We start from the raw sequence: 27,015 nt of genomic DNA, 5'->3' as shown, positions 1-27,015 counted from the left end.
TTGTCTCCCAGTCCATTCTCCATCATCTCCTGGTCCATCGCTTCCCTGTCCATCATCTCCTGTCCTCCATCTCCTTGTTCACCATCTCCTGTCCTCCCCCTCCCCGTCCATCATCTTCTGTTCTCTGTCTCCCAGTCTATTATCTGTCTTCCGTCTCCCAGTCCATCATCTCCTGTTCTCCGTCTCCCACTCCATCATCTCCTGTCCTGTGGCTCCCTGGCCACCATCTCCTGTCCTCCCTCTCCCAATCCATCATCTCCTGTTCTCTGTCTCCCTGTCCATCTCCCTTCTGTCTCACAGCCCATCATCTCCTGTCCTATGGCTCCCAGTCCATCATCTCCTGTTCTCCATCTCCCTGTCCATCTCCCCTCTGTCTCACAGCCCATCATCTCCTGTCCTATGGCTCCCAGTCCACCCCACCATCTCCTGTCCTCCCTCTCCCAGTCCATCATCTCCTGTTCTCCGTCTCCCTGTCCATCATCTGTCCTCTGTCTCCCTGGCCACCATCTCCTGTCCTGTGGCTCCCTGGCCACCATCTCCTGTCCTCCCTCTCCCAATCCATCATCTCCTGTTCTCCATCTCTCTGTCCTCTGTCTCACAGCCCATCATCTCCTGTCCTATGGCTCCCAGTCCATCGTCTCCTGTCCTCTGTCTCCCTGGCCACCATCTCCTGTCCTGTGGCTCCCTGGCCACCATCTCCTGTCCTGTGTCTCCCTGGCCACCATCTCCTGTCCTGTGGCTCCCAGCCCACCATCTCCTGTCCTCTGTCTCCCTGGCCACCATCTCCTGTCCTGTGGCTCCCTGGCCACCATCTCCTGCCCTCCCTGTCCCGTCCCTCACGCCCGTCCTGTGGCTCCCCGTCCATCGCTCCTCCGCCCACCATCGCCTCCCGCCCCTCGCCCGGAGGCAGAGCCCCGGTCCCTGGGGCAGACCCGGCGTCCCCCCCGCTCCACGCCAGGGGTCACCCCCCCGGCCCAGGTCCCCCGAGCCCCGGGGGCCGCCCCCGGCCCCCCCGCGGAGGGGCGGTCGGTGCCGTTGCCCGGGGGCGGTGTCGGGGCGGGGGGCGGTGTCGGCCCCGGGCACGGCCCCCCCGGCGGCGGCGGCGGCGGCAGCGGCGGGACGATGCCGTACCTGCTCATCAGCACCCAGATCCGCATGGTGAGTCCGCCGGGACGGCGGGGGCTGCCGGGGCCGGGGGGGGACGCGCTGCTGCCCCGGGCTGGGGGGCGGGGGGGGAGACGGCCCCCAGCTTTGGGGGACCCCCAGGGAACGGCCGAGCTGTGCCCCAGCCGCCGGTGGCCGGAACGAGGTGCCCGGCGTGAGCCCCTTGTGCACGACCGTGTCCCTTCGGGTGTCACCCCCTCCCTGCAGGTGTCACCCCACCCCTTCGGGTGTCACCCCCTCCCTGCAGGTGACACCCCATCCCTTTGGGCGTCACCCCATCCCTTTGGTGTCACCCCATCCTTTCGGGCGTCACCCTGTCCGCGTCCCTGCAGGTGCTGGTACCCCTGCTCCCTTCCCCTCTATCCCTCCCCTCCGGAACAGCCAGTAACGTAACTAGGGAAACTTCCCGTAGGATCCCATGGATGGCAAAGAAACTCACCTCTGGCCACGAGTCCTCGCCCTAGGTTTTCCCTCGTCCCCCAAAAGCCATTTCCTGGTGAAAAATGCAGCCGTAGCCAAGGGCATTGCTGGCAGCGGGGTGGCTGCGCGCAGCCCAGGCAGTGGCGGGAGCCCCAGGCTGGGAGCGCAGCCCGTTGTTCTCCCGGAGGGACCCAAAGGAAACGGTGCTTCCTAACGATCGCAGCATCTGCGGCCGCTGAGCAGTTGCTGCCGGCCCGCTGGCCGCCGGGACTGCGAGAGGAGAGGGTCAGCCGTGTGTGTGTGTGTGTGTGTGTGTGTGTGTGTGTGTACGTCCGTACCCGGGTTTTATTCCTTTTCCCAACACAGAGGGGAACTGTACGTCCAGCAGCCAAAAGATGCCGATGGGGCTCTGTGGTAGGAAGAGGGTAACGGTGGGCTGATGGAGAAGCTGGCAGGAGTTTGGTGAAAGACGCTGCTGCCGCCGCTGCGGATGCCCCGTTACACCCCCCGGGCACCGGGCGAGCAGCGCGCTGAGGACGGGGAGGCTTGGGGATGGTGCGCGCCCAGCGCCCGCTGGCAGCCACATTGGCGTCGCAAAGGTCGATGAAGCGACTGTGGACCGAGATGCGGAAAGCGCCACGTGGTTGGGGCTTAGAGCCCTGCGGGGGGGGGAAGGACACGCAACAGGACGGGCTGGGTTATCGCAGCTTAGCACATGTTCCCCCCCGCCAGAGACTTTGGGAACTCTGCTCTTTAGCAGGGCAGAGCAAACATTCCCAACATGAAACTTGGCACTGGGCCGCGGCTGGAAACGGCCCATCCTGGGCCAGTGGCAGGTGATTGACTCGGCCGCTCCCTCCCGGCAGCGGGGGGACAGGGAGGAGTCGCCCCCTCCCCTGGCACGACTCCCGTGGGGATGGCAGTGCCGGGCTGCGGGGCTGGATGGGCAGCGGCGAGCGGGGAAGGGTGATCCCCTGCTTCGGTTTTGGTCTTTTCCAGCGCCGCAGACGGCTGAACCCGCCGCGCGTGCCCGCGGCTCACTGACATGCTCCATCAGTGCTGCTCCAAAAGTGCTCCGAGTCGGGATGTGCCCGGGGCTCAGGGTGTACGCGCGGTTCCCAGCCCCGGTTTGCGGGGGGATGCTGTCGGGAGGGATCTCGCCCTCTCGGCTGCAGCCCCTCCTCGCCCCTCCGCTCTCCCCACGCCAGCCCCCCAGAAACACCCTGTTCTCTGCCGACAGACTCTTCCCAAACTCCCCGTGGGTCAAAGAGCTTCCCGTCCCGCTGCCCCGAGCGCTCCACGCCACAGGGTGACATGGATCCCGCAAACCTCCCCCCGCAGCCTCTGCTGGACCCTCGTCCTGCCCCTCGGCTCCACTTTCTCCAGGGGGTGACAGGGAAGAGGGGGGGTCAAACAGGGTCTGGGTGGGACTTAAAATACTTCTGAGGTTATTTAGGGTTGAGCAGCCCTTTGTGTGTTATAAAGTGCCGATAACGGCGTGTAGGTTTGCCAGTGGGTGGGGGACATCCCTCCAAAGACAAGTTTTCCCCTGCCAAGTTTTCCCAAGGAGATTTAACCGGAAACAATTGCTCCACCGATTAAAATGGATTAAGCGCGGCTGTTCCCAGGGGCAGCCGGGAGCAGGTTTGGAGCAGGGTCGGGGCAGCTCCCCCCAGCGCTGAGCAGGGCGGGCTGGGCCGGGGGTCCCGCCGTGGGGCTGCGGGCCAGGTCTCTCCCCCTCCCCGGCCCCCGCCGCTGTGGCCGTGCTCAGGGCTGTGGGTGCTGGCGCCGGAGCGGGCGGTCATCGCGGAGGTCACATTGCGCTGCCGTTACCTGACGGGCCCGTAGACTTCGTTCTGGAAAACCTCCAGCCCAGGAACGTCTCATAAAACAACACTTTCGGAGCGCTGTACCGAAACGTCCCCGTCCCCCCCGCTGTATGAGGTGTGGGAAGCCCAGCGATGGCTCTGGTGGGGAGATGACTCACGTCCCCGACCGCCTCCCCCCGGCTCCCCCCAGCTCCTCTCTCTTCCAAGGGAGTGGGACTGTCCCTCGTCACCCCACGGGCGCTCAGCTGCCCCACGCACCCCGTGGCGCCTTCTCACCCCGATCTCCTCACCCTTCCCAGGGCGTGGAGCCATTCCCAAAGGTGTCCTCCACCAGGACAGGCAAAAGGTCCCTAACTGGCCCGGGGATGCTCATCTCAGGGTAAACCACGCAGGTTTTGCCCCACGAGGCAAAACGAGCCCCACAAGGCTGCCCTGAGCAGCACCTCGCTGATGTCCTACAGACCCACCACTGGGTGGTGGATCCCGGAGGCCCAGGGCCACCGTGAGCGCAGCCAGCAGGTGGCCCTCCAGGAGCAAAGCCACCGAGGTCCTCTCCTGGGCCGGGGAGGGGGCTCGCAGTAATTCCCATCCCAGTAAAGCTCTTACTGGAGCGGTGCTGGGGAGCGGGGAAAGGGGACCGAGCCGCCGCTGGTCACTCACCGCTCTGCTGCCTTTCCCTGCAGGAGGTTGGCCCCACCATGGTGGGAGATGAGCATTCGGATCCCAGCCTGATGAGCTTCCTGGGGGCCACGAAGCGGAACATGCTGGGGAACCACTTGTAAGTCCTCCCCTGCGACGCCTCAGGCTCTCCCCTCTCCTTATTTTCCCAAGAAAATCGGGAACATTTTCCCTCCCTGTATCCACCACGGCACCTTCCAGCTGCCTATTCAATCCCAGGGCTAGTTCGACGCTGAAAGGGCACACATGTGTCCCTGCCGCTGCCTGCTGATGCTTGCCCAAGGAAACGCTGCCTGATATTGCATTTAGTTCTTTCTTTTTTTTCTTGCTCTGACCCCATTTTAGCTCCTGACCCACCTCACCCCTCTCCTCTCCCCTTACCCGCTTGGGGTGCTGCTGGCTGTTCCCTGACGCACGCCCTGCCCGGCACAAAACACAGGGAGCATTGGAATCTTTCTGCATAACTTCGTCTGCCTTTTTCCCACCCTTAATCCTTAAAGACAAACCTCCTCTGCCTTATTACCACGTCCGGCCCCGGGATGCCGGGGAGCACAGGGCGCCGGCCCAGCCTGTGCCCTTTAGTGGTGCCTGGCCCCGACACGCTCCCCCGCAGCCCGTCCCGTCCCGTCCCACTCTCCCCGGCCACCCGCGCCAGCCCCTCCATGGCTCCTGCAGCTTTTCCTTGGGCTGCTGAGCCCCGGGGCTGGGGCTGCTCCCCATCGCCTCCCCCCTCCCTGGCTCCAGCCCATTATCCCGCGCGTTCCCAAGCCGTGTATATCTGACGCTTCTCCACGTCCCCGTCTCTCTGCCCACACCGACTTTGACACCAGCCTTCATCAGCTTGGAGACGTTACCCGCATGTTCTTTACATCATCTTGGCCCACTTTTTTTTTTTTTTTTTTTAAACTTTTTCCCCCCCTGCTTGATATCTCACTTCTTGTTTTTCCCCGGAGGAAAAAAAAAAAACCCAACCCACAAGGCAAAACAAGCCCCAAATGCAAGTTAAAAGGCGGGGGGCAGCGGCTGGGCTCCGGCTCAGCTCGCCCCCAGCGCCGCGGTGCGGAGGAGGAGCGGGAGGGGGACCAGGCGCTCAGGAGAAGGGGCCTCTCCGTCCCGGTGCGTTCTCGAACTTCCACCGGCGGAGCGGGGAAAACCCACCTACTCGGTACCAGCCCGGCAAACACCGAGGTCCGGGCCCTCAGCTCCTGCAGCGCTAAAAACCTGAATGGGGCGGGAGATTTTAAAGAAAGAGGAGATTAAAAAAAAAAACACGGAAGGCCCCCCATTAAAGAGAAACCCTTACAAATGAGAGTGGGGCCCCTGCCAGCTCCCCGCAGCGCCAAAAGGCTGGTCCCGGACCCCTCCTGTCACCCACATCCCTGTGGAAGAGCTCGGGGGGGGGGATGCGGGGCCATTGCCAGCCCCGGGGGTGGCCGGGGACCCTCAGCAGCGGCAGCTTCGTGCCGGTGCCGGCCCAGCCCGCGGACACGGGGGTGTGCGATGGGAGAAGGGAGAGCCCAGCGGGGGCAAGAGGAGGCTCCAAAGAGGAAGAAGCGCCACTGGCTCCTGCGAGACGGGGGCAAGCAGCCCTGGGATCAGGGCGGAAAGGAAAGGCAAAGACAAATCTCACGCCTGCGTGGGGTCTGCCCCGGAGGCAGGGAGGAGACGCGGCGGTGTAAGGAACCGAGTGCCACCTTTGGCTTGTCTGGGAGAAGGGATCTCCCTGGTGGACTCACCACCTTTCATCCCTCCCTGCAGCCCGGAGCGTTTCCAGCCCCCTCTTTCCCCCCCTGCCCCGTGCTGTGGCTGTGTCAGAGCCAGGGCAGCTCCGCTGCGTCCCGGCGTCCTTCCCCGGTGGCGCTTGAGCAACAGCGGGTGGAGGAACGAACCTGGCTGGAATGCGGCTGCTGCCACCCGCGAGGCACGGCGGGCTGCCAGCGGGGAGAGCCCTGGCCTCCGCTGCCAAAATCCCGGCCAGGAGCGAGATGCGCGTCCGCACCGCGGCCGAGGGGGACTTGCATCCACCCGCTGCGGGGCTCGGCCAGCACCAGCCCAGCCACGGGACACCACACATCTCACCCTTCCCCTGGCACCAAAAACCTGAAACAAGAGCTTGGAGGGAGCCTGAGAGAAAGGGCCTGGGCAGGGGGGACCTGCCGGGCGCCGCAAGACACACGAGTACTTAATTGCCTCTAATAAGGGAGAGCACGGATCCTGTCAGGCAACTCCGCACCGGCTACTGTGAGCGGCCCATCATTAAGCTCAATTAGCCGCCGGGTGCAGGCAGCACTGCCACCCCCATCTGATGTGGGGGCAGAGCCCCGGGGCCACCTAGGCTTTCGTGGGGGGAGCCCGGCTCTGCCCCAGCCCCCTGGGGCCAAGGACCAAAAGCCCGACCCTGCTGCAGGAAAGGGGGGGTCTTCCAGGTCCCCCTGGGTGGGTGCATGTGGGTGACTGCTGGGCACCCCCCCCGTCATTATAAAGGCTCCCAGCGCTGCCCGGTCCGAGGTGAACCCCGGCGCCTCCGCGCCAGGCCCTGGGAGGCGAGCTCTGAGGCACCCGCTCCTTCTGCGATGCAGCCCTTGGCCGGGGCAGCGCAAACCCCGTCCCGCAGGGAGCCGAGGGCAGCGGGCAGGTACCGCCGGGAGCTTTGTCTGCGCCACCACCAAAACCACCTGCCCGTGGAGGACGCTCGCTCCTGCCCGGCTCCATCCCATCCCCGCTCCCCCGGGCACTCTGCTCCGGCACACGGGGCGCAGGGCAGCGGGGGCCGCGGGCTCGCCGTGTGCGGGGCAGGAGCCCTCTCCTCCCCCGGCGCGGGTGACCCTTCTCTTCCCTACTGGCGTTTCGCCGGGAGCAAAGGCTTTGCGAAGGCTCCCAGCCGCTCCATCCTGACCGAGGCCAGCCGCACGGGGAGACGGCGGTGCATGCCATGCCCAGTGTGTGCCATCTTTTATTTCGCGCGGTTCGGGGCTGTTTAAAGCCCGGGGCAGCTGGGCTGTCCTGCTGCTTTTAGCTCAGCCGCTCGGTTTTTTAGGTTCCTGCAAATAACAAGCAATCCCTGCCTCAGCGCCTTCCTCGGCATAATGGGAATAATATTTACCAACTCCACCATGTGAATCTGAAGGGTATGTGGCAAGCCTCTTAGAGAAAGCATTAAGTTCAAAGACACTTATAATAATACACATTACCTTTACACCACATCTATAATTACAGCAAAGTATCGTCTGTCTTGAGAAACTGAAAAAAAGCTTTCATATCTTGGTGTTATTTCGTGCTTTAAAAGTACTCACCGCTCCACTGATGTTTTGCAACCTTAGCGAACGCAACTTTGGAAATGCTTTTGGGTCTTTTTTTGTTGTTATTAGTATGAAAATCAGGAGAGTCTTTGTTAAGGTGCCCAAACAAGATCGCAGTGATCCTGCAGCCCATCATTATCAGCTTATCAGGCACAGTGAGTCATCTAAGAGCTGAACTATTCCGAAGCTTACCCCATCTGCTTGGATAAATGCTGCATCCCAGAAGACTGCGGTTCAAGGAAGGGGCCGGCTGCCAAAGCCAGCGCTGAGGTTCCACTTGCTGCCTCCCCACCGCATTCAGCCCATTTGGTGTCTGTGTTGCGCTCCTCTGCCCTCCGCAGCCACCAGCTATTTTCTTTGTGGCCGGAGCAGCCTCACAGAACTCAAGTCTCCGGCGGAGCAGCAGCCTCGGGGACGAGGCGGGGGGAAGGAGAGCTGCTGCTCCGAATGCAGAGCCAGCAGAAACCGCGGGGGAATAAAAGCTGGAGAAAGATCCCAAGTGTCGGTTCCCGACACACACAGCGTGCGGCTGCTCTGAGCTGCCGGGGCAGGGGGGGGGGCCTCAGCTCCACCTTGTCTGGCAGCTCCGTCGAGGACCGATAACTTCTGGTTTTTCGAAGGCTCAATACTTGGCTGAGGGCAGCATTTTTTCCAATTCCCAAATTTCAAGCGCAGGCTCCAAAAAACACCCAGCTTACAGACACGCTCCGACACAGGCAAAACGTTGGTAAAACATTCCTTAGAAACACCTGAATCATTACTCCCTGCTTGGCAGAGATTATCCTCTTTTTCCACGAGTTCCCAGCCGCGGGTGCTTGGGAGCCCTCCCTGCTGCAGTTCCAGCCCAGCTGCCGAGCAGCACGGGGCTTTGGACAAGCGGGGCTCAAACCACGTTTCAATTAACACGAGCCTTCGTTCCGGCCAGGCTTCCTCCTCGGTTGGGCAGCTGGGGGTTTGGCCCTCCCCATCTGGTTCACCGAGACTCTGCACCACACAGGCCGTGCCAGACGCGGTCGCTGTGCCGGGTTAGTAGTGAGGCAGAGCCACTTCCACAAGGAAATTCTTGACTCTTCCTTCTCCACCTCATTTTATTTCTTCTCCTCTTTCCTGCTGGCAGCTGGGAGTACTACGTGAACGACGCGCCGCGGATAGTGTTGAACAAGCTGGAGAGCTGCGGTTACCGGGTGGTGAGCATGACGGGCGTGGGCCAGACGCTGGTGTGGTGCCTCCACAAGGAATAGCGAGGAAGACTTCTGCGCCCCTCCTGGACGAGGTCCTGCTGGGGATCATCTCACGCAGGACCGACAGCAGACTCTGCCCCTTCATCCCTTTCTGTCCCAGACTCCAGGCACTCGGGCACGGGGGGAGGAGTGGTGTAGGGGCAAAACTTGACCCAACATAAACTTGCCATCCTGCCATTTCACAAGACCGGGGGGAGGAAAGCGCGCCCGGTCCAGACGAAATCACGCACAGAGAACAGATGGCTCTTCCCCGCACTCAGCTGAATGGCAGTCTGGCAAATACCATCTTTTTACATTTTAATCATCTATTTAGCATGCATTGGAGGAAGCTCAAATAACAGACTCGTCTGCCTGTTCCTCAGGGCTGCCCCGGGGAGGGCCGTGCTGAGCTGAGCGAGTTCAGGGCATGCCTTCTCCCAGGCCACGGGGGCAGGGAGGGCAGGCCCAGCACGGACGCCATGCTATCTGCTATCTCAGCCCTCAAACTGCCGACCCTGCCCAGTGCTCTCTGAGAGAAAGTTTCTCCCCCCCCGGGACTGTGGTTAGCAGCAGCATGAACCTTTCAGCCCCGAGAGCGCCATTCAAGTGTAACGCATTGTTCCTGAAATAGCCTTAGAGCAGCACAGAAAGGTCTTGCCAACATGTCAGGTACCAGCTCTGTCATCTCAACAGCAGCAGTTGTGATGCTGGATCGTTTGGGACTGTGTATCAATCCTGCTGTAGGGGTAACACCAATAAAACATTTCTCTAAAGCGACCAATGTCTTTCTGTGGGTTGTTTTAAACAGTCGTTGCCAAGGCCTTCCGCAGCCACAGCTCCTGCACAAGCTCTCGGGGATTAAAAGCTCGGAGGTTTGGTGTTCTGATAGCGCCGCTCTCACCTCACCCTCTGGGACTGGGCAGCTGCTCCGAGTACGCAGACGACAGGTTAATACACTTACCCCGAAGCTGACGCAGCCATTCCCCCCCGACCCCACGCTGGAAAGGGATAAGGGCTGCAGTCACCGAGAGTTTGTATTCCTACAACAGTTTTAAAAAAGGAGGTTTATTGACTTAATTTAAGAAACAGCTCCGGAAATGAAGAGCGATGGGGTGGGGAGAATCCATACTCTCTCATGCTAGGTGTGAGACTCTTCCTCGTCTTCCCGCTTCAGCTGTTCAATGAGCTGCTGCCTCTCTGCTGCTTGGCGCATGCGCATCATCACCAGGCTCTCGTAATCCCGTTCCGACACCACCGAGGCCTAGGAGCGGGAAACAAACGCAACCTCTCAAGGACAGTATAGACCCCAGGTCCCCCCCCTCCATAAACCCCCACTCACAACGCGCCCGAGCCAGGAGGGTGGTTCATAGCAGTACGAGCCCGGAGACATCAGGTAGGTGCGAAAGCTGCCGGCCTACCGAAACCAGCCAGCGTCGTAAGGGAGTAACTGAGGAGACCGAGCGGGCCAGACAGGGAGCCCGGGTTACCCCCCGCTGCTGGAGCTACTCCCCGCTCCCAGCCTGGGGGGGTGGGGAGGCACGGCTCGCCTCGCTGGGGCTGCTTATTTTGGATGACCAGCTTGCACTGCAAGTACAACGCTGCGCACAAAGTCCAGCGTACACTTCACCCGTTATAAAGGCTAATGCCATAAAAAAAAAAAAAATCAAACCTTTCTGTGGTTTAGCCACGGAAGTGGCTGCAGAAAGAAAACCACCAGGTACATTCCCAAACCTGCCACAAGAGCGTTTCAGTTCTCAAAAGCTCTTGGAGCCTTTCTGCTGTGTGTGGTAGCAACTGTCACGTCAGCTAAGTGGTGATTGCAGACTCTACCTAATAAATGTAGGCAGCAGATGACAGCTGCTATCGCAGAGCAAAGTGGTGGTTTTGGCACTCTGCTTTCAAAAGCCATTTAACATTAGTAGGTGGCCTTACTATTTCAGACACATTCAAAGCGCTGCAATGCTTGGAAACATCCAGCTCATTTGCTTGACAGTTCAGGTAGAAATAAAAGCATTTAGACAGAAGGTGAATGAAAAAAAAATAAAAATCTCATGTTCATTTTTCTAGGAAGTAGATTTAGTGGTGATTTAAGGACATCTTAGATAGAAAAGAGAAGGGATGGAAAGGCAATAGAATAGCTAAATAAGATTCTGCATGAAAACGGGGCAAGTGCAAATTTGTTGTCGTGTGCCAGCAACGTGGTTCCTGCAGCTGCAGCGTCTAGCTGCGAGGACAAAATAGAAGCCCACAACAGATGAGAAACTTAGACCGGGGAATTAAGAGACTAATACGCTGTAACTGTATCTTAGGAGCTGCATGAATGAAATAACCTTTCCGTGCTGCCCGGCACAGACTTTCACAGCGTCTGAGAAAGCAGCAGATTGTATCAGCCTTCAGCGGCAGAAGTAGGCTTCTTCAAAGTGCCTGTCCACTAACCACAGATACTCACTGTCATTTGCTGGGCTGAATGAAATAGCCTACATGAGACTCACGCAGATGAATCACCCATACAAACCTGAAACACTACCTCACACTCCGGATTTAAATTTAAAACAGACAAGAGATTGTTCCTGGCCTCATTTGGGAGCCCTGCTGGTACAAGAAGCCATCAGGAGTGGCAGAAGGGAGAGCACCAAGAGAAGAAACGGACCGATTCGAGATGGGGTCCCAGTCCGTCTTCATGTTGGCAGTTCTCAAGCAATCTGGGTGCCTCTGAGGGAGCTCGCTTTCTCCTCAGGCAGAGTGTGGGCTGATGCTTTGCCACTCTACACACCTACTTCCTGCAATCCTGGCAATTACCAATGGTGTAAAACCCAGTTTCTGACGTGGCTGACTCAGCAAGGGCTTGGCTCAAAACAAATACATACGCACAAGGAACTGCAGCCTGGGAAGCAGTGACAGGAGGCACATGAAGAGAAGGCGGCTTTGTGGATTTTTAGCGTTTCGGGTCCAACCTGGCTGAATCGTCCCTGGACTTGCTTCTTCCAACGCCCCAGCATACTGGGGAACGCGGTGGTCACAGTTCTCCAAGTGCTTCAGCAGTTTCTCCTCGCCGCCTGTTAGACTCGGCTGCTGCTCCGACACGGCGTAAGTCTATTTTGCATTCAATTTTCCTAACGTTTGTCTTTAACACCTGCGTTTTGTTGCTTTTTAAATTTCTGTTTGACTGTATTTCTTTGGTTTCCTTCAGCGCGACTGAGTCACCGTCTCCCTTCCTAACCACCCACTGAGATTTTTATACTGTGCCCTTCTCCATGAAGGTGGCTGGTTACCATGGTACCAAAGTGCCCTTCTGTTCTAGATACTAGATTAAATCTGTTCTCATGGTGACTGTATGCCTTCGCTATTCTTCATCAGCTTGGTTCTGCAGCCCAGATTTAATACGCTCAGACACTGCCATTCCTTCTGCACTGAAGAAGGAGACTCCTTAATGTCTAAGACAGGCCAACTGCTCCTTAGCACGGGGACGTAGTGTGAGGTTTGCATTTCCTGCAATACCAGCCTCTCTGTTTTCCTTCCAGCTACAGGAACAGGGAAGGAAGAGGTTGTTCCTGTTGTGTGGCTTGCTGCTGATCCTGCGACTTAAGTCCAACACCTGACTGTGAAGAGTCAGCAGTTTCCTTCTTCTCATTACCTTTCATCAGCATGGATACTTGGCGGAGAGGGTCCATCAAGTCCACAACGTTCTTCAGACGTTTCTCACTCAGGAGACACAAAAAGCTGGGCAACCAAGTCATCCTCTTGAATCAGAACAGCCACACTCTGGACAGTGATGGACAGTGCCAGAAGAGGGAATGCTTGAGGGATCTGAAGGACAAGTCTGATTACCTGTCGTGTCAGAGCGAGCAAAACCTAGCCAAGGCACAAGCACCTCCCAAGCCCCCCCGGCTCTACCTGGACAGTTCTAGCTGCCCTAACATCATTGATCACACGGATTCGCACTCTGACATCTCCTTTTCTGGTGCTACTCATCAGTACCACAAAGCCACTCAAACTCAATTCCACAAGGACCAGGCGACAGACTGCGGGACCTCAGAGACAGGCACCCAGAATGGCACCACCCTTTCTGACCTGTCTGATCCCTTCCTGTCCTTCAAAGTGGACTTGGGGCTATCGCTTCTCGAGGATGTTCTGCAGACCCTCAGGAAACAGAATCCACGAGATTACGCCATTTGAAGGTATTTATCATTTAAGATATCACATTTACCTACTGCTGCAGCCAGTTTCTCTAGTCCTAGTGGGAGGAAGGATACTGCAGCATCCCTGTTACGTGTGGCCTGTTTTGTTGTTCTCGCCTTCCCCACCACAGACTGTCCTTGTCCTTGCCAAGGAGTCCTTTGGAGCGGAGCTCAGAGGCTCCCTGCTCAGATGAGAGCACTGTCTGCTGGAACCTCGTGGGCAAGTTACCGTCCTCCGCACTGGGAATTTCCCACTCTTGACTGTGCATCTCCTCATGGAAGAATGGCATTGTTTGCCAAAAGACTTGTTATTTTGGGGATGTGGCTGTGACACTGCGGGACACGGACAGAAAGGGATATGGCATACATCATTTGTGGATAAGCAGGCAGCTTGCAAGGAGACAATAGCACTGCATCTCAAAGCTGTAGCTATGGCAAGGGTCAAAAGACAGAAACTAGTGTTTCTTCTCCCACCCTGTTTGGATGTGAAAAATCAAAGCTGTTCCTGCTCTTTTTTTTCCTTGTGGGTTTCTTTTCCCCCCAGCTCAAGTGCAGTTGGCACTCTCAGCCTGGAAACAGGTAAGCGTCCATGTAGGCTCGTAATACAGCAACAGCAGTTTATTTACCTTACTAGCAGGAGAAGAAATTTCTCTAGATACTGCTGCTTGAAGCATGCACTGATCTATCAGCTGTACAGATATGGAAGAATAAATGTATCTGTGACTGGAAGCGTTTTGTTGCCTCATTTCATTGGTAGCAAGCCAGAAAAAGCCCAGGCACCAAGAGCACAGGTCCCTTATCTGCAGCGACAGGGATCGATCCTCTCTGGCACTTCAGGTTTCTAGGAGGGTGGGGAAGCAGTGTGGCTCTGCTTTTCCAGGCTGGGAGAAGGCCAGAGCTGCTGGGACTTTCCCTTCCCCTGCGGAGAGGGCACAGAGCTCAGGCCAAGACCCAGTGTTGGAATGAAAGTTCTTTACCCCGAGAGCTGGACAATGGGAACTGCTCTGCCAGGCTGACAACATTTTCGGCAGGATCAGGGCAAGCTGTTAAAAGGACACTGCAGAAACTACTGGCTCACCAATTCTTGCCTTTTTCATAGCTAGATTAGATACTAGGCCTCTCTTTAAAAAAAGAAAATACAACCTCCACGCACCCAGATAACGGTGAGCTTTGGAAGCTGGCTATAGCAAAGCACACAGAGACACTGCAGAGAAGGCACAGATAGCTCTTAACCTACTAGACTCACACCAGGCTGTAAAGTCAGGTAATATAAAACAAACTCTGTGAAACCTCAAAGGAGCTTAGAAAAGATGCAAGAGTGCCCGACAGAAGGCTTTTCTCAACACTTTAGCATGGCTGAATGAATGGCCCAAAATGAATGAGGACCACTGGCAGGGAGATCCCACTACTAAAGGTGCAAGGAAGACCCTTCCAGAAGTGAGTGCTTCATGCTGTTGCAGTAGCAAAATATGCTCTTCCCAGCATTGTGCAGCTGTGGTGTGCCCTGAACCATTCAGAGCTGCAGCAATCAAATAGTCATTGCTCTCAAGTAGCCTAGAGGAACACTGGCCAATCCACAGCTTTTGTAATTCAAGCACAACTCGCCTGTTTGGCTCCAGCAGCTCTCCAGGAACTGCTGGGCAATGTGCACCCAGTGCTGGAGAAGAAAACAAGCCAACCAAGACAGTGGAGGCAAGGATCTCACAACTTACTGCCTCCTCACAGCACGATTTTTCGACGATCAGCTTTGCTTTCACCGGGGAACGGCTTCCAGAACTCCCTGGTCTAGTTAGCGTGTGGCTGTCCTTTAGTGGAAGATGCCGGTGCACAGCTGCTGGCTGAGTACCCCAGGCAGGGAGCAGACACAGCTCTGGAGCAAATGAGTAGTGAGTGCGTTGCCATGGGAACGCTGCAGGTTTTCGGCTGTTTTCTGAAGCAGAGAGGGGAAAGAGCTGCATTTGCACAAAGTGGGAGCAAACGTGGGGGTGGATTCAGACAGAAATAGGAGCAACCCAGAGGGAGCAGCAAATAGGAAGTGAGGGTAGCTTACATCAGGATGAGATTAGTGCAGCTTGAAAGCGAGAACATGGACCCTGATGGCTGGGAAGCCAGACTGGGTATGAAAGGATGAAGATGGAGCAGGTTGAGACAGTGGCAAAAGAGATCTGAAAGAGCTCATTTTGCAAAGTCTAGAGTTGAAGGGCTGAGGACAAAGAATAAGTCAACTGGAATCAGTACAGCCAAGAGAAGCTATTACCACATTACAGATTTTGGAAGCATCCTAGTGGAAGCAGCAGGAGAATTGGGGAGGGTCTGGAGTAGGAACTAGGAAAGTGGGCACCAGAGCAGCTTAGAGATCTTATCCCGGACAGCAAGACTGCAATGTAACCAAAGAGTTTGCAGCTGCTAACACATAAAAGCAGGAGAAAGGACGGACGAGCGACAGCACTGCAATTCTTGGGAAAGGGAATAAGTCACTGCCCATAGCCCCTCACCGTTTTGCGAGCTAATACAGGACTGACGAGGCTGCGTTGGACAGAAGTGAGTCACCACCTCCACACAGCATGAACACCATTCACTGCTTCAGCCTGCTCTCCCTCGCTGCTCCACCGAGCTAATCCTTCACAGCAGGCAGACGCTGCAGTTCCACACTAACAAGCTTTGGCCGTGGAAACAAGCCAAGGTAAACTCAGTCAAAAGCCAGGGCTTTTGAACCCACAGAGGCAAGAATCCAGTACCAAGCTCCAACTGCACCAGCAACCCCATCAGGTACGAATGAGCCAGTTCTCACTCTCTACTAGCAAGAGATACTCAAACTGGATAGGATTCTGCTTTTTCCCTCCCCAGTTTGCCTTCTAACACTCTGGCCACCTCTGTGAATCTGCTGTGTCTGCAGGACTCTCACCGGTTCTACGTAGTGCATGGAGAACTGCCTGGCTCCGACGCCGTGATGCTGTAACTGCCTTTGCCTGAGATTTCTGGGAAACTATGCTGCTCAGGCCAGGCTGTTCAGACAAAGCACACACATGCAAAGTGAAAACATACAACCCTAAACAAAACTAGCATAACAGCACGACATTATGATGTATAAATGCATCTACAGTAAATAAAGTACTTAAGAAAAAGTCAGGAGAGTGAATGTACTGAACAATCTCACAAGCTACTAAAATATTTGGGTAGTGAACACACACAAAGCTGATGGAGACAGAGACACACAGACTACGGGCACCTGCAGAGCACGAGGCAGGAGCCCTCTCAGCAATTACATCTTTTTGCTCTTTATATCAAAGGAAGGAGGAACGGGGACTAAGTAGCACAAGAAGTTTGAATTGGAACTCGAATAACCAGCAAAGGATCTGGGGTGCCTTCACACCTTCACAGCCAGGGAATTACTAACCAGAACAGAAGACACGCAGAGCACGAGATAAATCCCGTGCTATAGAACAAAGCGCAACGTAACATGCTTCAAAAGAAGCGGATATGTCTGCCACTCCAGAGGGCCAACAGGAGCAAGGGGTAACGGAGAGCCAACAATTTGCATTAGATGTTATTGCCTTCCATTTGCTTTGTGATTGGAATACACTTGTTATTTAGGAGCAGCAGCTTCAGAGTGATTATCGGGTGAAACAAAGAGGAAGCAGCCAAGAGCGAGCACCTTGCACTCAGAGTAACTGCACTGGTAAGTAGGACACAAAGCAGACGATATGGTCTCTGCAAGGATTTTAGATTTGATGTTGCTTTCTCTTCCCTCCTGCAGACCCTAAGAATATAGGTTTCCTTTTAGCACTGAAATTTCACCCTCTTGCGAATGCAGTGAATAACAAAGCCTCTCTCAAGAAGCCTTCTAGGAGATCCATTTCAACCAGCTATCAGCCAGAAGATTCCCACAGTCAAAGTATATTAGAAAAAGTTCCAGCAGAATGACATTAGAGGCTTTGAACTGAGCAAGAAACATCCTTGTTTTTCACTTGGAAGAGAATGAAATCATGCGGAGAACCAGACATCCAAATAGCTTGTGTTCTCACCGCGCTGCCACTCAGGCAAAAGGTCCTTTAAAAAAGCCACTGCTTCAGCACAAAAGGGCTCATCAGAAAGCCAGCCCTTTCATCAAGAGCTTCTTTTCAGCTCTGCTGGGAATCAACGTATCTTACCATAAATGCAAAGCACACTGTTAAATTTAGGTTGCTATAGAAACAGATTTAAATAAGAGCAGGCTATGTCTCCTTACCTGTGAAGTCCTAGGCTGACTAGTGCTGTCTGAAAGGACAGTGCTGGGATTGTTCCGGGGCTGGCCCTCCAGCCAGGAAATCTTCAGAGGATTATTTATCAGGCCAACTTCATTCTTCACAGCCATCTCCTAACAATGAAAATATTCTTCCATCATCATCTGAATTTCAGACCCCACTCCCTCACAGGTAACTAAAAATCATGAGTGTTTCCATCCCAGCCTGGCAGCAAGGCCAAGTAGGGCACAAACAACGAAGATTTCACAGCCGCCCTACATAAGAAGCATAAGGTCCACATCTGCATCAAGCACAGATAGACCACCTTGCTGCCAGTACTTCTGATAAACAGGTCACAAACAATTCTGGGGTTTTTTTTTAGCTATTTGGATATATGAGGGAAAGGACAGGTGACAAGAAAGAGAGACTTTTGTGCAGTATAAGTTTAAGTCAATGGAACTACTAAAATTAAGCATAACTGATGATTTCTGTTTCTACAGCCATATGAATTATTATAACTCACTGTGAGTCAAGATGTTTTGATTTCTTTTAAACTGCAAATGCCCGATATAACCTCTAAAAGTCATTAAGCCCACCTCCACAATGGGTAATTCACCTTCGGTGAGAGCTGATTAAATGGTTCAGCGCCTGCTCTTTAAAGCAGTGTCTCTTTCCTCAGCCTTTTACATGCACAGCCTGTTTGTTATGTGCCTGAGCTGCTCTGGGTTTGTGCCTCCAGCTTTGCCACTCCCTTCATACATCTGCACCTTTAGACTCTCATTACCCTTCCCCACTGCCTTAATGACAGGGCAGCGTCTGCAGGCCATCAGCTGCCAACCCTCCCCTTCTGCGACACCCTTTCTCGCCCACTCTCCACTGCACACATCTGGGGGCTCCACCAGACTTACAGCAGCCTTAACCGTAGCAAATTCCACCACTGCGCTCCCAGTCTTCCTACTCGAGATCAATAAATTGAGCACGTCGCCGTACTATTGAGACAAAGAAAGAAAGAAAAGTTAATTACAGACGTAAAAGAAAAGTTGAGTTCATCTGTGGAACGAATGCAGAGAGAAAACATGTGTTTTCACAGGCATGAGGCTTGCGTTGTCACCCTTTCTGTCTTGCATGATGTTTCCACTGATCCCAACCTGTCATAATTTCTGTTCCTCCAGGAAATAATTCTGGGGAGGCATGGAGCTACACACTTTGCTTCCAGCAAGGCCCAGTGTCATAGGGCTGCTGAGCTCAGAGTCAGAGCTACAGGAGATACTTGCATGCAGGGAAAATAAAGACCACACGCTGGGATTAATCAGATCAAAGGCTTGTCTATTCCTGTCTCTGAACTTCCCACAGCAGCTATTAGCTTTAGTGCTTTAAGTGAAGGCACCAGTGCACCGTAACCACACAGCCACTCTAACTTTCACACAGGGCATGAACCATGCGGTGGGAAGAGTTCGCAGTTGCTCTTTCAGCAGGAGCCCCTGCTGGGAAGGAGACAGAGGCGCTAATGGGGAACAGTCATGGATCTATGGCTAATGGATCATGCTGCGGAGCTCTCAAAATGGCAGGAGTGAGAAACCTGGACAAAAGAAGAAAAAGTAAGTGAGCTGCTCTGGCTTAGATGTAGCTTCCCAGAATTTACTTTCTTTCTTTTACTTTCTTATTTGAGTGAGAGCAGGGAAAGATGAAGTAGTAGGAAAGAGTGTGAGACAGGACCTTTTGCAGGATCCGCAATAGAACGTCTTTTGAGTATCCCCCTCTCGTCTCATCTTCTTTACTGCATTTCCATTTTAGCTGGGAAAGAAACACGACCAAGTTAATTTTGTCCAATTGAACACACGTTGCCACATCCAATGCAGCTCCTGCCACCTGCACAATAATCAAGTTTGCTATTTACAGCTACACTCCCAGAACTGCCAAAACAGTGATTTCAACATCAGAATGTACAAAGGGAACAGATTATTTGGGGAACAAGGAGAAACACTGTTCAATGAAATAGGAAAAGATAATACTTGAAAGCCTACTAATGGCTATTTCAGGCTAACAGGCAGATGTCTCTCCACGCCTAAAGCGGAGACAACTCAATTTCAGGCTCAAAAACCCAGACCAGACAGTACAGAAAAGGGTGAGGGAGGAAGAGCATTTTAAAGGCAGTGAGAGGAGCTGTTTGCATGCAGGACACACGTTAGACAGAGGAACTTCAGCAGAGCTGAAGTGTCCCTTCTGTTTTCCAAAGCTGCATAATGCTCCATCAGTTTTCACCAAAACCTAGCTTTATAAAGATGTCTTACTTTGAGTTTGGGAGTTATTTTGCCTTCTGCCCCATTTCTTTCTTGCTTGCCTGAAGAGGGGAAAGGAGAAAGAGAACATGTGTGAAAACTCCTGAATTAAAGAGCATTTAGCACAAAGTTTGCCCTGGGGTACGTAGGGCAATAGCAACCACTTCTGGGTTTCCACTAGACCATTTCAGCCCCAAAATTTTGTGCAACACTATCATCACAAACTGCAGTACCGACTGAATATTGTATGTCAGCATTTTTCCCTTCTACGGAACTTGCCACAATCAAGGCTAGAAACAGCTAAGTAAAAATACAAGCAGATCTGTTAGATTCTGTGACATTTTTCCCTGCAAGAGGGTTGTGCTGGTGGGAACAAGTGTGGAAAAATTAAGGGTAGACAGAAAAAAAGGATAGCATAGACTAAGAATTTAATCTGGCCCTGCAACTAAATACTTTATAATGATGTGCTCTCGTTGCAAGGATCTTAAAGTGTTTTACATTAAGCAAATGCTTAATATCCTCCCCAATTCCTGATATGTGAAATTAAGTTAAGAAAGGCTAGGGTGGGATGAACGACTTACATACAGTCATACAGGAAAACCCTGGTGACCCCAAAAAAAGATTCTGCATCTGGGCCTCTGGTGTTATTTTATCTCATTAGACCAATACTCTTCCTGTGACAGAGGAATGAATCTTATATTATAGCCTCTGCCAGGACAAAAGAGGTAGCAAGCAAGAGACAGTAAATCTTCCCATTGAACTGAAAACCTGAACAACACTCTAACTAGTTTTGAAAAGAACAGAACTTTCTGAAACATAAAACTGTATTTTAAGATCACAAAGAATATTCAAAAAAGGCAATTCAATATAGAGATGTGTGGATGGGAATGAGGTTCAGGATACCAAAGGATTAGGTTCTGTAATTCTGGAAAAATCTCATTCCCTCCTGTATGAAGGAGACTAACTACAGCTACTGAACAGCCCGGGAGAACCAGAGGGAGACGACTTCGAACAGAACTACCTATTGTTGTACCGCAGCACAGAACGCAGATGTTTTCCAGTTCACCGTGTTGCTCATTTCCCAAGAGATCTGTTGCTGGTGTTTGTACAAACCTGGGACGAAGCCTGTGCACGCCCAAGGAACACGAGAGAATCAGGCTCCAGAAAGTAAAGCCTCAGCAAACATAAATTAGAAAACCCTTTATTCTCCACACGGGGTCTCTTTTGGGTGATAAGTACTGAGAACTTTCAAGGGGACACAGAAGTAGTAACCCAATGACAACTATTAGTTTTTGCAAATTTGAATCGTTCCCTATTTTGAGGCTACAACACTGACTGCTTTAATTGTCACAGGCGAGCAGGACTTTAGGCTCCCTCCAGCATTACTGTGGGGCTCCACATCAGACCATCTAGATTCAATGTTTTAGAATATTTATTGGGAAGGAGGAGCAACAACATGTTAAAGAGCAGCATGCCACATATAAGGAAACAACCCCGCAGAAATACTAGTCTTTTGACTTATTCCTCAAAAGTGTGCTGAGTAGGATCCTATATATGCCAAGGTGACCAAGTCAGAAGGCTGCATGTGAGCTCTGCCTACTGAAGAGCTGGGAGTCCCACAGGCACGTAGTTTGGCTGAGGACTCCAGTCTCATAGTCCTCACCTTGCAGGCGCTGCTCTCTTTCAAGCTGGATCTGTTCTTGAATGAGCCTCTGCTGCTCCTCAAGCTGACGGGAGCCTTCTTCACGCAGGCGTATTATCTGGAATCATAAAATAAATAAAAAAAAACCCCTACATCTACAGCAGAGGTAAGATAGCATGGATATCTGAGGGCACAGTTCCATGGTTGGCTCATGCCAGCTAAAGACCACCGAGGAGAGTTTTTGTCTTATACCCATCTTCTGGGGCAACCCTCCTGCCAGTTCCTCTGTGGCAGCTCCAGCACTCATAAAACTGGACCCCTCTTTGTCCTAGCGACACCGTCCCTATCAGGCAGCATATAACCAATTAGCTGTTGTTATTGACTGCCAGACAAAAGGAAAAGGGCAGACAAAAATGAAATCCTGAGACTGACCCATTTGCTACAAGATCCCTTCTACACGCTTCTCTTTCATAAAGCCACTTAATGCAGAAGGCTGAAGGACTGCTATACAAAGATTTGCTGCATCGCATCACATGGTTATACATTATTATAAAGACTTTCAGCAATTCGTATCAGAGGAAGCAGAGAAATCTAAGAATTTGTCATTACTTCTTGTTCTAACGATCTTGTTATCCTGATGTCCTCCTCTTCACTCTCACGGCTCTGGGCTTCTCGTTCTCTGGCTTCAAGATCTGCAGAGAAAGAAAGAAAATTAAACCAACCCAAAGAGAATTTTCACTCCTGACCAGAAGTGGATGGAAAGATCACAAACTTGGCTACACCTACATCAATTTCAAAGTAGAGTCCTGATAGTTCTGCTACCTCTCGTCTGCCCAGGCACATCAATGTATCAGCAGTCTGAACAGTCATCAAATCCCCTAACTCCTGCCCAGAGCACGACCATCCCAGCTATGACTGTGGGAGATTTCAGACGACTACTGTATTGTACTGGCCATAAGGAAACCATAGCCGTCACAAATGCACAGCTTAATCAGAGGCGAATTCCAGAGGCAGAAGAAATGCAAACCCCCAGCTAATGAAGAGTTCAAGCCAAGAGAAAATGAAGTTTTCATTCATTACCAAGCTTTACTTTCTTCCGCTTCTCATCAAGTTTTTGTGTCCTTTCTGCTGCTTGCTTCTTAGCCTTTCTCACTTTGTCATATGCCGCCTGTCAAAGAACCAACACAATACTGTGAAACTCTATAAAGCAGAAAGATAAAATGGAAAGCAGTGAATAAAGGTGAGATCAGATATCGAAACACTGTAAGCAGAGGTGAAACATCTTCTGCTCCTTGCTTGCAGTCCTCCTAAAACTGTTAGAAGTTAACACAAATATCCTGAAAACATGAGAAGAGGCCCGAGGATATCCAGCTGGAGCCTGAAAGGGTGAGGAAGTCCAGGAATAACTGCAACGTGTGCTGGAGAGAAAGTCTGACCCATCTTCAGAGGTGGGAAGAGTATTTTGGTTTCCTGAACGTGCCAAAAGCAGCTTACGGGGCACTGGCAACAGATCAGGTTTGGTTTAGAGCAAAGTTTTACAATTAAAAAGGTCTACTTTATATGTGAGATTTATTCACAAGACAGATGTTTGACTCACATGAACATATTAGATCAAAGAACATCAGAGCTCTTCGGCAGCAGTAACACATCAGCATTCATTTAGCACTATAGAGACTTAGGAACTGGGTAAACTGGCAATTTCACTGGCATCATTTTAAACCAGTTAATAATCTGTTCATCAACCTACACAGAACTTTTCTGTAGTAGGTAAAGCATAGACGGGTGCAAATAGTCAGATACTACTTGTAGAATATTTGTACAGGAAAGCACTGCTCTTGTTTTATGAGCCAGAAAAGCTGGTATTTTTCCTTGATGCGAAGGATTTGATGAACACTTTTGCCTTTTTAAAATGTAGAAGCCAAAATGTTTTTGGATGCCAAAAGCTTAATTGCCCCTTGGAGGGGAGATTACAAGCTCTGCCAATATTTGAAAAGAGGGCAGTTACTTCATGTTTTTAAATCTTATCATCCGAAATTTTAATATGCCTTCTCTCCTGAGTTTATCTGGATAGAGTTATTTGCTCTTTTTCATTTTGTTTTTATTCTTTCCCTTCACACATCCAGATTAATTTCACGCCCCGAGCAGTAGGCACTCAACCACTTCTCCACAGCAAGACCAGAGTCCAAGCTACATCTGGCAGCCTGCAAAGCTCTTGCAGCAAAAGGACAGAGATTGTGGCTATGATTCAGCTTTTCTGTTTCCAAGTCTCTTGTGCCCCATGGAAAGAAGGGCTTGGAGCCTGAGCAATCACAGCTAGATATTATTTATTTGTCAGACCTTGACTTCAAGGGAACTGCAAATGCACCGTTGTCACGGGAATTTGATGTGTCCCTGAATCAGTGGTGGTTATCATTTATTTTTTTAAATGGGATATGGCCCAGTCTAACACGTTATTAAAGACAGTATCTCACCCTTGCAGCAAATGGACAGAGCTACTCTCAGCACATCAAATCAGAAAGAGAACATTTGTCCAAGTTCTTATCTGGCACCTACTATTTGATCTCACAGAGAACTACATGGAATAACAGATGAGACTAGCATTCATGAAGTGACAATCGGAGAAGAGAGCAGGACAGAAAGCAGGAGGGTTCCCAAGACTTCTCCAGCATGCTTGCAGAGAGTAACACAACCCCAACATCACCCAGGGACGCGCATCCTTACCCTTGCTGCTGCATCTGTTAGCACGGCTAAGGCCTGAGACAGCTGGTGGAAGACTTCCGCTGGGAATTAGAAGAAAAAAGGGTAAGATGCAGAAAACCATGCTAGTGGCCTGGAGATGAACCAGAAAAGACAATCCCTTATGGAAGAGACCTGCAGAACATCAGAAAGAAGAATAATCTTTCCAAAGCATTTGTAAGCCAATCTATAGCCAGGATCTTCTCAACTCAAAGGACAACAGTTGTTACATAAACTTCAGTGTACATTAAGAAACAAAAACTGGGACTGTTTCATTTTAACAGAAATCTCGAAAGCACGAATTCAACAGGACCCATCTACAGAAATGTATTACTCAACCTGCAGTCAGCCTGAAACTCACTGTTACAAATTCGCCCTTTCCTACCAACAGCTTTTCAGACCAAGATTCAAACCTTGCATTTTACATCAACGTTGCTGACCCTCTTCCTGGCAGGTTATGCATACAACCTGGAGGCCTCCCCACACACTTTTAATCACTTCTCAACCTTCTGCATCCATCAAAGGCCCCAGCTTTCCTCTCTTTGCTGCTAAAATCTATTTTTTTCTGATGGAGAATTTTTCTCTGTACTACACTTATAAATTTTCAATCTATGAGACTGTAGCCTATCAAATTGGAAAACGCAAGATACAGAACAAGGTTTGTTTTGAGGTGTCTTGATGAACAGCATCCTTCTAGTTATCACTGCTGTTCACTGCTACCTGTGGCTACAAAACTTGAATGGAGCAGCTGCAGAAGCCAGACCTTGCGAATGGTTTAGGTATGCTCAGTTCCACGGAGTCAGGGCCTTGTCTCTCACAGACGAAAACGGGCCTTTCCCATAGATAATACGATTTATAAGCTTGCCATTGAAGTTTCGACTGTGAGAGGTATGAATTAAAATAGTGACCAGGCAGTAAAAACTGGGGACAGCATGGCCAAAGGTCCGTGATTCAAATACCATGTGTGAAGATTGAGAGGTGAAAATATAATTTCAGCAATGACTTAAAAATGATGCTTCTAAAACCAATGCACTCAATCTTAAAAAACAGAGCTCCCTAATAGCGATGAAAAGAACTCCTCGGCCTGCATATGTATACTTCACATGACGTATAACCAGCCATTCCCTTAATTACATGCAAAGACAGACCTGAAGTCAAGCAGAGCCACTTCCAGGAGTCTGCACATGTGAAAACAAACATGAAGAGCTGCTTGTGGCTGCACAGCCCCGTCTTACCTGCTCTGGGATTGTCTGGGTTCTTATCTGGGTGACAAGTCAGGGCCTTCTGTCGGTACGCTTTCTTAACCTGCCAGAGCCAGAATTGAGATTTACCAGTTGGTGTCATTTAGTCTGAGAAAAGCAACTTGGGAAAAAAAAGAAAGAAAAACACTGCAGAAACAAAAAATTATACTATTCTGGCTGAACCAGCATCCATTTGCATGTCTAGATGTGCCCCAGGCCTGACAGACCATAAAGACCATTTTTGGAGTGTCGCTAGCTCCATTAGTCCCTCATTTTGACAGGAAAAGCAGCCTACTGTAACAGCAAGAGACCTCCAAAAATCTCAGTTTCAACCTCAATCACACAGTACTGCAAGGATAAGCATTTGAGCCCAGGACACCTAGCAGGCAGGCAGCATATTTTGAATGAGTTCAAGCTTTGCAAAGCCACAAGTTTTACTTCTAGGTGCATCCTATTACAGCAGTCAAACCTCACAAACATCAAAGCCAGATCTGGTTCACCGAGGCAGTGTGCTAGCCAGGGGGATGCTGTGTTCTTTGCAGCTCCAGCTTTGGTACAGAGAGAGTACCATTTACTGTGCAACAACTGAGTTAGGCAAGGTGAAGAATATTTGATCAAAGGCTGTTCAATCTCTTCTACGCTTCCAAGAAAGACCGACAACTTTCTGAGCTAGGTTACTGTTAACAATCTGCGTTCCCTTTGTCAGGGACACACGTGCATGCAAGACAGGAAAGGCAGAGGAGCGGCTCTGCTGCACGGCCGAGCAGTCCTCAGTCCTCTGCTAGAATGAGCAGAGTAAGTGATGGCCCGGCTCCACCTGGTGGACAAAGCTCTTGGAAGGGGAATGTGCAGCTAAAGCCTTCCGGGCTAATCCCATCTCCTGCCCAAGCAAGTCTCCAGTTCAGAGGGGTAAATCTCACCAGGCACAACTTTACAATAGCTGTTTGTTCTACATGGCAAGTTCAGATAAGGCTTCTCTAAACAGCGAGGTTAAATTACTTTAACACCCTTGCTGCGCTTTGTTGCTCTCTTTTGGCCATGCTGCTCCGCATACAAAGAGTCTGGATTGCTGCAAGTATTTTACATCAAGGATTAGCGCTCAAAATTACACTTGTTAGTTTTTAAGTTGCACCATAGCATCCAATTTGTAATTTTCTCATCCTTTTCCCCAGTGCCTAGCTCAGCAGTGAAGCTGGGGTCACCTGAAGCCTCTAATCTTGTTCAGTCCTGCATGTTAAGAAAGCCTAAGAAGGAAAATCAAAGTTTTCCTTTCAAGTTTTAACTTTGTTCATTTACAAATAGTTTTATTCAGAGACTTAATTTCCTTTGAAAGTCACTTTCCCAGCCCAGTTACTCAAATCCCGTGTTTAGTGTTGACTTACCCATTAAACTAAAGAAAAAATGGAAACATGTAATTCCAAACCCACAAAATGGGACTTATGGGAACCTACAGTACCTAGACTAACCTCTAATAACTGGATTTTTTGGTAAACACGGGAGGAACTTTCCTCCTGGAACATAAACAAGCACATAATCGAGCAAAGCAAGAGGAATAACGTCCGAGACTGATCTTGTAGTTCTCTTCAACCAATTTCAACGCTCTCCAAGGCCACGTCTGGCCCCGCTGCCTCAAGAGGAGCAAAGGGAAGGTGAGAGCTGCAAAGCCAACATCAGGAAAACTGGGCTTTCCCGCTCACTAACCGCTCCAGCCGGCAACGCGGCAGCGGCACCGCATTCAAACAGCGCCTGGAGCAATCGCTCGGATAAACACCGGCAGAGCAGCAAAGGCAGCCCCGCGGCCGAGCCGCCCCCTGCCCGGAGCGGCATCCCCCGGTGCTGAGGGAAAGGGAAGGGCAAGGCTGGGGGCGTCGAGGGCGGAGGAAGGAACAGAAGGGGCCCGGCCCAAGCCGCCCCGCGGCCCCATGAGGGTTCCCGGCCCACGGCCCTGACCTCCTGCTCCGACGCCTTCTCGCCGACCCCTAGCAGGCCGTACAGATCCAGCTGCAGCAGGTCCTTATCAACCGCCATCTTGGTGCTGGGCAGCGCCCCCCGTCCCTGCCGCCGGCCGCGCGCCGCCTGCCGGGAAATGGAGTCTCCCCTCGCCGC

General features: G+C 51.9%; 2 protein-coding genes across 5 annotated transcripts; one reads left to right on the top strand and one right to left on the bottom strand.

Annotated features, from left to right (window-relative positions):
- The first annotated feature begins 1,051 nt into the window (after window positions 1-1,051).
- Window positions 1,052-9,391, top strand: GCHFR (GTP cyclohydrolase I feedback regulator). The gene is made up of 3 exons (XM_054198257.1): window positions 1,052-1,158; window positions 4,097-4,191; window positions 8,508-9,391. Exons 1-3 carry the CDS (start codon window positions 1,123-1,125, stop codon window positions 8,629-8,631), a joined length of 255 nt encoding a protein of 84 aa, XP_054054232.1. The 5' UTR covers window positions 1,052-1,122; the 3' UTR covers window positions 8,632-9,391.
- A 107-nt stretch (window positions 9,392-9,498) lies between these two features.
- DNAJC17 (DnaJ heat shock protein family (Hsp40) member C17) lies at window positions 9,499-27,015 on the bottom strand. Of its 4 annotated transcripts, none has more exons than XM_054198249.1 (12): window positions 26,860-27,011; window positions 24,904-24,973; window positions 23,654-23,712; window positions 22,013-22,100; window positions 21,542-21,624; window positions 20,954-21,050; window positions 19,303-19,352; window positions 18,728-18,805; window positions 17,920-18,000; window positions 17,017-17,145; window positions 9,740-9,871; window positions 9,499-9,650 (listed from the first exon to the last, which is right to left on the bottom strand). In XM_054198249.1, the coding sequence occupies exons 1-11, from the start codon at window positions 26,935-26,937 to the stop codon at window positions 9,749-9,751; spliced, it is 936 nt and encodes a 311-aa protein (XP_054054224.1). In that variant the 5' UTR covers window positions 26,938-27,011; the 3' UTR covers window positions 9,499-9,650; window positions 9,740-9,748. The 4 variants fall into 4 exon arrangements, 3 of the variants coding, with proteins under 3 accessions (XP_054054224.1, XP_054054223.1, XP_054054225.1); XR_008465901.1 differs by lacking the exon at window positions 9,499-9,650 and adding an exon at window positions 14,501-14,718 and having other exon boundaries at window positions 9,764-9,871; window positions 26,860-27,015; XM_054198248.1 differs by lacking the exon at window positions 9,499-9,650 and having other exon boundaries at window positions 9,655-9,871; window positions 26,860-27,010.

The sequence above is a fragment of the Rissa tridactyla genome, chromosome 4 (genome assembly GCF_028500815.1).
Source record: "Rissa tridactyla isolate bRisTri1 chromosome 4, bRisTri1.patW.cur.20221130, whole genome shotgun sequence".
Classification (NCBI taxonomy): Eukaryota; Metazoa; Chordata; class Aves; order Charadriiformes; family Laridae; genus Rissa; species Rissa tridactyla.
Note: the sequence above shows the minus strand (reverse complement) of the source record. Positions and strands in the feature narration are given on the sequence as shown.